The 12,289-nt window shown below is 34.6% G+C and overlaps 2 protein-coding genes across 2 annotated transcripts in view; both read left to right on the top strand.

The window, feature by feature from the left end:
• Positions 1 to 9,529, top strand: part of LOC107570541 (anosmin-1-like) — a 50,999-nt gene extending 41,470 nt beyond the window's left edge. The window contains exons 5-7 of the mRNA XM_016256769.1: positions 4,189 to 4,373; positions 6,096 to 6,225; positions 9,297 to 9,529. Of these exons, the coding sequence (XP_016112255.1) occupies positions 4,189 to 4,373; positions 6,096 to 6,225; positions 9,297 to 9,529 (548 nt within the window). The remainder of the gene's footprint in view (positions 1 to 4,188; positions 4,374 to 6,095; positions 6,226 to 9,296) is intronic.
• A 1,624-nt stretch (positions 9,530 to 11,153) lies between these two features.
• The window catches only part of LOC107570542 (anosmin-1-like), a 27,662-nt gene continuing 26,526 nt past the window's right edge, over positions 11,154 to 12,289 (top strand). Inside the window, exons 1-2 of the mRNA XM_016256770.1 lie at positions 11,154 to 11,160; positions 11,724 to 11,867. Coding sequence (XP_016112256.1) covers positions 11,154 to 11,160; positions 11,724 to 11,867 — 151 coding nt within the window. The remainder of the gene's footprint in view (positions 11,161 to 11,723; positions 11,868 to 12,289) is intronic.

Genomic DNA, 12,289 nt, shown 5'->3' on the forward strand with positions numbered 1-12,289 from the left:
GCTGAAATAAACAATATATAAATATTAAATTATTTAACAATTTAATTTCGTGTTACACCTAAGCTGAAATAAACAATATATATCAAATTTAAATATTAGATGAAGCACTAAAATTACTGGCTGAAAATAAATAAAAACTAAACTAAAAACTGAAATAAAAATAAAATAAACCTAATTAGTAATATTTTGAAAATGGCTCTAACACAATAAAAGAATTACAAAAATATTACCAAAAATTGTAATGAAAACTAAAAATAAAATTTAATATCGGCGGCATATTCGCCGATATATCGGGCTCATATCGGCCGATAATATTTTTATTACTAATTAGGTTTAATTTATTTTAATTAATTTTTTTTGTTACTGCACCACAATTAGTGTTACAATATTTTTAGTGTTACAGCTCCACAAACTCACTTAAATATCTATATGTAAATATAATTTACATTCATGCATTTGGCAGATTCTTTTATCCAAAGTGACCTACATTGCATTAAATATATACATTTCATATGTCAATGCATTCCCTGGGAATCGAACCATGACCCTACGGTTGCGAGCGCAGGCTGAGCGCAGGCTGAGCTCCAGGAATACTGTCCTGCAGTAAAGCCGGTGTGTTTTGGAGGACTCTGGAGCTGCGTGGAGCTTTGCGTGGCTTCTGGATCTTCAGCTCCTGCTCTGGGAGCGAGTGTGTGAGTTCCAGCGCTGGTTCAGGAACGCTGTGGGATTTTACTGGAACAGACGACACACACGTGCTGGAGCTGTGAAACCGCAGCGCAATCCAACACAGCTGCTGCTCCTCATCGGCCTTCAGCAGCGCTGCTGTCGTCAGATCCCACCGTCCCTGACCGTTCAACACGAGCGGATCTCAGTCCTCGAACGTCTTCATCCACATCTCGTGCATGCTGGGAATCACTGATGCTTTTCGTTTTATTGCTGTCAAGTGATTTAAATGTTTAATCAATTCTATGATGTGCCAAGTAATCGATCACAAAGTATTTGCACATCAATTTGGGTTGAGAAATTAACCCCAAAATATCATTTGAAGTCATTATTGTGTTAAATGAGAAAAACGTTGAATAGACATTTACAAAAAGGAGCTTTAGAAAGAAATATTTTGATTCAGCAAATCACTGTCTTAATGAGTGAGTCACTGAATCATTCTTTTAACCAATTCATCCAAATGGCTGATTCATTTAGAAACAAAGCAAATGACTGTCTTTATGAATGAGTCTCTGAATCGTTGGCTCACTTGATTCATTTAAACGGCTGATTTGTTCAGAGACAAAGCAAGTGACTTTTTTATGAACGAGTCACTGAATCACTGGCTCACTTGATTTGTTCAAACAGCTGATTCATTCAGAAACAAAGCAAGTGGCTGTCTTTATGAATAAGGTAATGCGTCATTGGCTCACTTGAATCATTCAGATGGCTGATTCATTCAGAAAAAAAAGCAAGTGTGACTGTCTTTGTGAACGAGTCACTGAGTCATTGACTCACTCGATTCATTCAAATGGCTGATTTGTTCAGAAATGAAGCAAGTGACTTTTTTATGAACGAGTCACTGAATCATTGGCTCACTTGATTTGTTCAAACAGCTGATTCATTCAGAAACAAAGCAAGTGACTGTCTTTATGAATGAATCTCTGAATCATTGGCTCACTTGATTCGTTTAAACGGCTGATTCATTCAGAAACAAAGCAAGTGGCTGTCTTTATGAATGAGTCTCTGAATCATTGGCTCACTTGATTCATTTAAACGGCTGATTTGTTCAGAGACAAAGCAAGTGACTTTTTTATGAACGAGTCACTGAATCACTGGCTCACTTGATTTGTTCAAACAGCTGATTCATTCAGAAACAAAGCAAGTGGCTGTCTTTATGAATAAGGTAATGCGTCATTGGCTCACTTGAATCATTCAGATGGCTGATTCATTCAGAAAAAAAAGCAAGTGTGACTGTCTTTGTGAACGAGTCACTGAGTCATTGACTCACTCGATTCATTCAAATGGCTGATTTGTTCAGAAATGAAGCAAGTGACTTTTTTATGAACGAGTCACTGAATCATTGGCTCACTTGATTTGTTCAAACAGCTGATTCATTCAGAAACAAAGCAAGTGACTGTCTTTATGAATGAATCTCTGAATCATTGGCTCACTTGATTCGTTTAAACGGCTGATTCATTCAGAAACAAAGCAAGTGGCTGTCTTTATGAATGAGTCTCTGAATCATTGGCTCACTTGATTCATTTAAACGGCTGATTTGTTCAGAGACAAAGCAAGTGACTTTTTTATGAACGAGTCACTGAATCACTGGCTCACTTGATTTGTTCAAACAGCTGATTCATTCAGAAACAAAGCAAGTGGCTGTCTTTATGAATAAGGTAATGCGTCATTGGCTCACTTGAATCATTCAGATGGCTGATTCATTCAGAAAAAAAAGCAAGTGTGACTGTCTTTGTGAACGAGTCACTGAGTCATTGACTCACTCGATTCATTCAGATGGCTGATTTGTTCAGAAATGAAGCAGGTTACTGTCTTATGAATGAGTCACTGAATCATCAGCTCCCTCAATTTGTTCAAACAGCTGATTCATTTAGTAATAAATCACCACTGTGTTTTTATCGTACAACAGTTCTGCTGTGGCTTTATTTGTTGAAGTCGCTCTCATTGACTCACTCGATTCATTCAAATGGCTGATTTGTTCAAAAATGAAGCAGGTGACTGTCTTATGAACGAGTCACTGAATCATTGACTCACTCGATTCATTCAAATGGCTGATTTGTTCAGAAATGAAGCAAGTGACTTTTTTATGAACGAGTCACTGAATCATCAGCTCCCTCAATTTGTTCAAACAGCTGATTCATTTAGTAATAAATCACCACTGTGTTTTTATCGTACAACAGTTCTGCTGTGGCTTTATTTGTTGAAGTCGCTCTGATTTCAGGAGTTGTGTGGAAGACATTGGACGTCTTTGAGTCCTTCACGTCGCTCCTCAATCAGTGGCGCTCCGTCACAGCTGTAACAAATCGAGGAAAGACACGGAGCAGAACATTTTCTCCCTTCTTTCCCCCTCCCGAAGCTTTGTACTTAATAAATCTTTAATTTATTGCATATGGAAGAATTTCAGATGTCTCTGAGGGTTAAATGGAAGTCACTGCCACATGTAGCAGATGGAGGTTTGCTGTAGCTGCAGTGAGAGCATCACATAAACATCATTTAACATCGCTATTTAACATAGTTAATTTAACTATTGCACATTCATTGAAACAATGTGAAAATGTCTTTTTTAGTCTAATCCAGCAAATGAAAAACCTTACAAATTAAAGATTGGATTCTAATTTTTAAAATTAATTTGATCATTTTGTATTTTTTTTTTCATGGAATATCTTATTTATTAGATACGTGTTATTTTAGTATCATTAATATGTTTTTTATTAATATTTTGAATTAGTTATTTTATTTTAGTATTATTTGATTCTATTTTTAATTCCCATTTTAATTTTCATTAAAGTTTTGTTAAGTTTGTTGTGTTTTCCGTTTTATTATTAGTTTTATGTTCCGTGTTAGTTGTAGCTAAAGTTTTAATATCTGTGTTGTGTTTTCATTTTCCCCCCATTTTATTATTAGTTTTATTTTCCATTTTAATTTTAGTTAATATTTTAGTAATTTTGTTTTGTTTTCACTTTTTAAGTTTTTAAAAGTTTTAATTAGCCGTATTTTCCATTTTAATTTAATTTAATTTTAATTGAACTTTTATTAATTAATTTTTTTAACGTGTCTGTACAGTTTTTAATCAATTTTATTTTAGTTACTGTATTTTAATGCATCAAATCAAACTAAACTAAAAAGAGAAATTGGAGAAGTTGACTTGGCAACTAGCTGAAATAAAATATATTTTTGTAATATTATAATTTTTATTTCAGGTAATGTTTCTTTTATTTCAAGTAATGAAAATGTTTTGTATGATTTTAGTTTTAGTTAACGATAATAACCCTATATTAGGTTTTCCTACGAAACACAAATGCAAACTAAAATACTAATAAAAAAAGTTATTATTATTGAAATTAGAGCAAATTTCTAAAGAACAAGAAACGCATTTAAAGTCTATTTATTTGTGCAGATTTCAGCGCTAGAGTCTGGTGTTTTGAGGTGATGTTTCGGGTAATTAAAGCACCTCTGTCGTCTCAGGATCTCCTCTGAAGCCGCGGAAGGAGCTGCTGTTTGTGGAGCAGGCGTCAGGACTGCTGGAGGTCCGCTGGTCGTCCCGCTTTAACGTCTCGGTGGAGCCGGTGCTTTACGTGCTGCAGCGCCGCTGGAACTTGGGCATCCATCCCAGCGAAGACGACGCTACGCCGTGGCAGGACATCGCACAGGTCGAGCCGTTCACCTGAAATCATGACACTCTTGCTGAGAAAAACACAATGAGACATGAATAATTCGTTTAATTTAAGATCGTATTATTTAGTAATCCAGCTGGCACTTAAAAGACAATTAACATTCTGAAATATTATCGATTTGATGGCAATAGATCAGATTAAATGTAAAATTTAAAAATAATTCAAAATAAAGATGATTTATTTTTTAGGTCAGTGTTGTTTTTAGTATCATTAATACACTATTATAGTTTTTATTAAAACTTTTAATTTGAAAGGTTTTTGTATTCTCCGTCTGCTCAATCAAAAACAACAACAACAACAACAACAAAAAAACGAAGTTTAGTAGTAAAGACAGAAAACTTTGTTCAAAATTTTTTTTTCTAACTCGTTAATTTAGTCTTGGCAAAATGACTTAAAGATATTCAGTCTCATTTGAGTTCATAATTAAGTTCATAAAAGGTTTATGCATCAAATTGTATATTTTAAATAATTATGTGATGATGTCTATTTGGGCCTAATCCAGTGAATTAAATAGTTTACAAATTAACAACTGGATTAGTTTCTTTTTTTTATTTGGAACTTGAACAAAATAAAATATCAGATTAAATGAAAATATATGCACAATTTTTAAAGTATATTTTTAGTGTTATATTTAGTTTTTATTTTAGTTATTTTTCCCGTCTGCTCTGTCTGAATCCAACAAATAAAAATGAATTACTTATTTTTTCTTGTTCTAGAGCTGTTTTTCCTTTGGAACTTCATCACAATACAGTAAAGTCAGACAACTGCAAAAAATATTGACCTACCTCATTTTTTGTCTTGTTTTCCAATTCTCTGCTCTGTCTGAATCCAACAAATAAAAATGAATTACTTATTTTTTCTTGTTCTAGAGCTGTTTTTCCTTTAGAACTTCATCACAATACAGTAAAGTCAGACAACTTAACTGCAAAAAATATTGACCTACCTCATTTTTTGTCTTGTTTTCCAATTCAAATATCAAAACACTCTTAAATTATTAGACACATTTACTAAAGAAAATAAGTTTTGTTTTCTGAGAAATGTATCAAAGTTAAGGGACACATTCTTTTTTCTGACTCCAGTGGCAGATATTTGTTCTTGTTTCAAGCAAAAACTCACTTCATTTTGATACATTTTTGTCATTTTTCTTCTTCAGTAAGTGTATCTTGATTTAAGGATGTTTAAATATTTGTTCTGGAAAACAAGACATAAATGTGACCCTGGAGCACAAAACCGATTTGAAAATCTGGAATCTGAGGGTGCAAAAAAAATCTTAATATTGGGAAAATCATCTTTAAAGTTGTCCAAATGAAGTTCTTAGCAATGCATATCACTAATCAAACATTAAGTTTTGATATGTTTACGGTAGGACATTTACAAAATATCTTCATGGAACATGATCTTTACTTAATATCCTAATGATTTTTGGCATAAAAGAAAAATCAATGTATTGTTGGCTATTGCTACAAATATACCTGTGCTACTTATGACTGCTTTTGTGCTCCAGGGACACAAATACTGAGTTAGAAAATAATTTTTTGCAGTGTTAAAGCAAGTTAAAATAAACAGATGCACATATGTCTCTCCAGTCCTTCATGTTTTAAAATAGACCAGAATCCAGGCTCATATTCAGAGCCGCCTGTACGTGACCCTGTGAGCCCGTGAGTGCTGACCGTGACCTCTGACCCCTGTGCCCCTCAGGTTGCTGTAGAGCGCGCGCTGCTGAGCGACGTGCGGCCGAGCAGGTGGTATCAGTTCCGTGTGGCGGCGGTGAACGTTCACGGCACGCGCGGCTTCACGGCTCCCAGCAAACACTTCCGCTCTTCTAGAGGTGAGTCTGACAGATTTACACTCCTCACAGGTGCAGCTCTTCACCACACACCTCAGTCAGGCCTGATTTACTCCCTTTATCACTTTCATCTACTATTTAACAGGGATGCACAAAACTGAATTTTTGCCGATATCCGATGTGCCGATATTTTTCAACTCATTTAGGCCGATACCGATATATTTCCTTTTTTTTGGAAACAACAACACAAGTCTCTCCTGTGTGGAAATTATAAACACATTATTTAAAATTTGAGTTAGTTTTTAACAACAACTTATTTGTTAGAATTAAATAAACAACAATGAACTTCTTTTACAATGACAGTACATTAAAAGCTTTGAAAATAATTATAAATCAACTATATATCAATCGCTGCTTTTTTTTTTAGAATGATGCAGTGGTAACCTTAAAAACCTTAAAAATTCTGAAAATCTTTTAGAGCTCATAATTCGTTTAAAAAAACAAACATATAACACATTAATGAATAAATCTGTATATATAAAATTATTGAATTTACAAGTGTCATGTTTGTTTGTTTTTATTCATGTAAGCTATAGCTTCTGACATTTTCATCAAAACATACTCATGATTTTATGACATTAATACTGCTTTATTTTGTTCTTTGTTCACTTTACTTAGTGATACACATAGGCCAACAGCGCCCCCTATGTAAATAAAACGCCTTACCCGACCGTAAGGTTTGATAATATCGTGCATCCCTATCATGCATTAAGCTTCTTCTTCTTCTGAGACTAAATTTGGACTGCACCTCCTCCCAGAGTTTTAAAGCTACAACCACCAAATTTGGCACAGACCTTCAGACTGGTCTGACTCGGGTTGCTTTACATTTTCTAACTGATCGGACTTACCGTTTTCATTAAACAGATGCTCAAAATTAGGAAAAGTCCCATAGACTTTCATTGAGGGTGTCAAAACTTTTGCACTGTAAGACTTACAGAGTGTTTAAACCGGCAAAGCTTAATGACTATCATAGGACAACATGTTAGCAATGTGCTAATAATGTTAAAACATCCCAACACCATGCTAATCATGCTAGCAACATGTTATTCATGCTAAAAGCATGCTAGCAACATGCTACTCCTGTTATTTATTTATGTATTAGAATATGTATAACTTGCAAAAGCTGAATAATCAAAGTATACTGATTAATCAGTGAAACAACTGATGATTAGTCAGTTAATTATTCTAATAATCATTAGATTAATCGATTAGCAAAATAATCGTTTGTTGCAGCCCTAATTTTAAAGAATATTGGTAATCAGACAGCTGGTAGCCATTGACTGCCATAGTTTGGATTCTTCAAAATATCTTCTTTTGTGTTCAACAGAAGAAAGAAAGAATGAGGTTGAGTAAATAATGAAAGAACTTCTGTTTTGGGGTGAACTATCCCTTTAAAGCCGAAATCTAAAAACACCTGAACTGACTTATTTTTACAGTTTAAATTTATTTTAATTTTAAAATTGGTTTAGTCTTTGAGTGACACAGATGAATGTCCTGCTTCAAATATACAGAAAAATATGAATTCTTATAATATTAAAAATATATATGTATATACATAAACAGCCAAATAATTCCATTATCACAAATACAAAAATATATAGTTTATTAAAATAATAATAATACGTACATACAGTTTCATGATGGGTAAATTTTCTCAGTTCAGCTGCTGTGTTGTTATTGTTAACTAAAACTAGATATGCCTAAGACAAATGAAAGCTTCATTCGGGTCAAAGAAAAGCATTGCTCGCATTGCTTTCTTTTCATATGTCATGTTAACTTGTTAAATGTGCTGTAGACCATTTTCTGCGAAGTTCTCCCACACACTGGGAGTTTAGTTGTGTTACAGAAACAGATGTGCTTTCTCATCACACTCGTTTCACTGATATCTGTTATCTGTGCTGTTCCAGGAAAATATGTTTACATCAGCTTTTAATGTGTCATGAAATCAGTCTCAGCACCAGCTGCTAAATATCAGAAACCAGACAATCTATCTACTATAAAATAATCTCTCTCTCTCTCTCTCTCTCTCTCTCTCTCTCTCATATATATATATAAACACACACACACACATAATAAATAAATAAATAAACAAATACAAATAATTAAAAAAATAAATGAATAAATAAATAAATAACTCTGATTTGCCAAAAAGGCCTAAAAATACCTGAAAATTCCATGATGCTGAGATCAAAAGTATCATTAAGAGAAAAAGGATGAAGAATATTAATTTTAGTTAACAATAATTACTAAAATAATTGAAAATTATTAATAAAAATTATAAATAAAATAACTGAAAATATAAAAACGAAAGCTAATACTATAGAATATAAATAATACTACATGTTATTTAATATTATACAATTAAGTGATCTTTATAAATACTGTAAAAGTGCACTTCTGGGTTTGATCGGTCATTTTTATTGTTGTATTCTGTGTTTGTTCACATAAAAAGCAACTCGGTTGTCCTCATGATGTCGTAAACCTGTTACTTTACATTTCTGTACATTTTAATGAATATCTTGCCACTGTTTTCTATATAATGAATGTGAATAGAGAGTGGGTTTGTCAGACACACAAACCATCGGGTCTTTATTAAATGTGAGCCTGCAGCACAAAAGCAGTGTTAAGTCGCTGGGGGATATTTGTAGCAATAGCCAACAATACATTGTATGGGTCACAATTATACATTTCTCTTTTATGCCAAAAATCATTAGGATATTAAGTAAAGATCATGTTCCATGAAGATATTTAGTAAATGTCCTACCGTAAATATATCAAAACTTAATGTTTGATTAGTAATATGCATTGCTAAGAACTTCATTTGAACAACTTTAAAGATGATTTTCTCAATATTTAGATTTTTTTGCACGCTCAGATTCCAGATTTTCTAATATTGTCCGATCCTAACAAACCATACATCAATGGAAAGCTCATTTATTCATCTTTCAGATGATACATACATCTCAATTTCGAAAAATGGACCCTTATGAGGTTTTGTGCTCCAGGGTCACATTTGTGTTTTCTGAGCGTGTGCTGTCGTTCTCTGTGTTCAGACCCGTCTCCTCCTCCAGCCCCGTCTGGACTGAGCGTGTCTAACATCACGGTGGGACCCGACGGTCTGCTGACGGTCTGGATCAGCTGGACTCTCCCCGCAGAGCCTGATCTCCCCGTCCATCACTACAAGATCTGCTGGAGCTGGACGATCCCGGGGAAATCACTCGTCCCGTCCCGGAGGAAGAGGAGGAAGACCAGCGACGGGGTGAGAGCCGCTTTCACAAAACACTGAGAGAAACACAGAGATGACGATTCATCCTGTGAACTGTTTAAATCACACAGCAGGCCTTTCATTACGTCCTGTGGGGGAAATTTGAGTTTATTTATAAGATTGCATTTACACGAGCAGTCAGACGTCATTCAGTCAGAGACTCTACATGATTAACCCTTTACTGTTCCTGGATCCAAGATATTATATTTATATCTAATGGCTACATGGCAAAATGCTGCAAAAGATATACAAAAAATACTGCCTATTATTATTAATTAATTCAATTTTTTAGCCACTGTGTATATAATAGTTACATCACACATGGCATTCATTGAAATAATATGCAATATTTTTAGTATTAATTTTATATTTGTATTTATTGTTGTAGATATTATATTTCCAATTAATTAAATGTATAGCCACTGAGTTACAGTAGTGTGCAATATAACTATTTTTAAAATATATATTTGTATATTTTTTGTATGTTATTTATATCTAGGGGCTACTTTACATTATATACATGCATATATTATACAAAATAATATATTAAATAAATAAAAAAATTATATGTGTGTGTGTGTGTGCATTTTATGCATTTTGTAATATATATATATATATATATATATATATATATATATATATATATATATAACATATATAATATTTTTGCATTCTATAGTTGCTTAGAAGTGTATTTATAAGAGCATTTTCAGACATAATTACTCTTATTAAGTTTTGCATTTGTATATATTTAGAAATGATCAAACACTACTTTATCATGGCTGATTTGCTGATTGTACCCCAAAAATTGCTCTGTATTTTCATATTTCTTTATAATGGTGGTCATTTTAACCACAAGTGTTTTTAAGACATTTTCTAATCATGTCCACAATTTTTGCACGGTTCATATAGCAAGTGTCACGAAAGTCACCAAGTTTCGTACCATTGCAATAAAGTATAAAATGTAAAAAAAAATAAAAGCAGCATTTTTGGGTGTAATCTGTCCGAAGCCCAGCGGTGGGTTAAAGGAACACAGCAGAAGCGATCTGATGACATGCTGAAGTGCTGCTGCTACTGAAGCTCCTGTAGATTGAGAGCAAACCCTGCAGTGACTGTGTTCATAACACCGACACTCGATCGCTCTGTTGACACGCAGCCGCAGCTCCTCAGGGTTTGGTTAGTGACCCGCTGCTGCTGGAATGCCCAAACTAACCCTCTCATAAATGTATAAATAAATATAAATGAATAAATGACAAATATATTATATATATTAAATATGTGAAATATATTATATGTTCAATATATGTCAGATTTATATTGAATGTCAAATATATTAAATATTTTGAATATATTATATAGGGATGCACGATATTATCGGACTGATATCGGAATCGGCCGATAATGGCTTTAAATGTAAATATCGACATCGGCCCGATATGAAAAACTGCCGATATGTCTTGCCGATAAGAGGAATACATTAACTCACATGTGCTCAGGGCGTGCTAGCGATCAGATCAGGTCAGCATTGTGGCTCATTCTTGAAGCAAAGTTTTGCCTGAATGGTGATTGGATTCACTGTTTTGGATCGCTGCATTTAAACTGAGAATGCACGTACAAAATGATGCGTTCAGAATGCACGTACAGAATGACGCGTTCGTGTGTGATAGAGTAAACAGTAATAGCACGTGCAGCGGCAGCCTCCATGCTTGCGATTAGATCACGTCAGCAGTGTGGCTCATTCCTGAAGCAAAGTTTTGTCTGAATGATGATTAGATTGACTATTTTGGATCGCTGCATTTAATCTGTGAATGCACATACAGAATGACGCGTTCGGTGTGTGATAGGGTCAACAGTAATAGCACTTGCAGCGGCAGCCTCCCCCGGGTCCTAATGCGCGCTCGGTAAAGAGTTTTAATCTGTAGGGGGCACTGTTGGCCTACTTCTAATTAAATTAAAAGTAAAATAGCCTACACAAATAAAATTATAGAAATATTTAAAAAATTGTACTGTATTTTTTTATCAAATTAATGCAGCCTTGGTGAGCAGAAGATACTTAAAAAAAAAACATGTAAAAATAATGTTTCCAAACTTTTTCAGCACAGGCAGGAATACATCATTTAGAACTAGATGTCCAAATAAACACTAGAAGTGTGAATCAGCTTTGTGTCTCTGGCTGTTTATAGATGTGTGTTTGTGTGTGTGATGTGTTGTTTAGAAGCCGGATCTAAGCTGAGGAGACTGGAGGCTCCTGATCTGGGTTTGGTGTCGATGAAGCGAGCCGCGGGAGCTCTGGAGGTCGGCACACCATATTACCAGGACGCACAGCTACAGGTCCGCATCTACTGGAAGAAGAGAGGAGGTACAACACACACATCAACACACACCAACACACACACACAACACACACACACATCAACACACACCAACACACACACACACAACACACACACACATCAACACACACACACAACACACACACAACAACACACATCAACACACACACAACACACAACAACACACACATCAACAACAACAACACAGACAACACACACACACACACACACACACACACAACAACACAGACAACACACACACACACAACAACAACACACATCAGCACACTCAACAACACACACATCAACAACAACAGACAACACACACACATCAACACAAACAACAACACACACATCAACAACAACACAGACAACACACACACATCAGCACACTCAACAACACACACATAAACAAAAACACACACACCACACACCTCAACTCAAGCAA

This window comes from Sinocyclocheilus grahami, unplaced genomic scaffold (genome assembly GCF_001515645.1).
Source record: "Sinocyclocheilus grahami isolate Dianchi unplaced genomic scaffold, SAMN03320097.WGS_v1.1 scaffold1473.1, whole genome shotgun sequence".
NCBI lineage: Eukaryota > Metazoa > Chordata > Actinopteri > Cypriniformes > Cyprinidae > Sinocyclocheilus > Sinocyclocheilus grahami.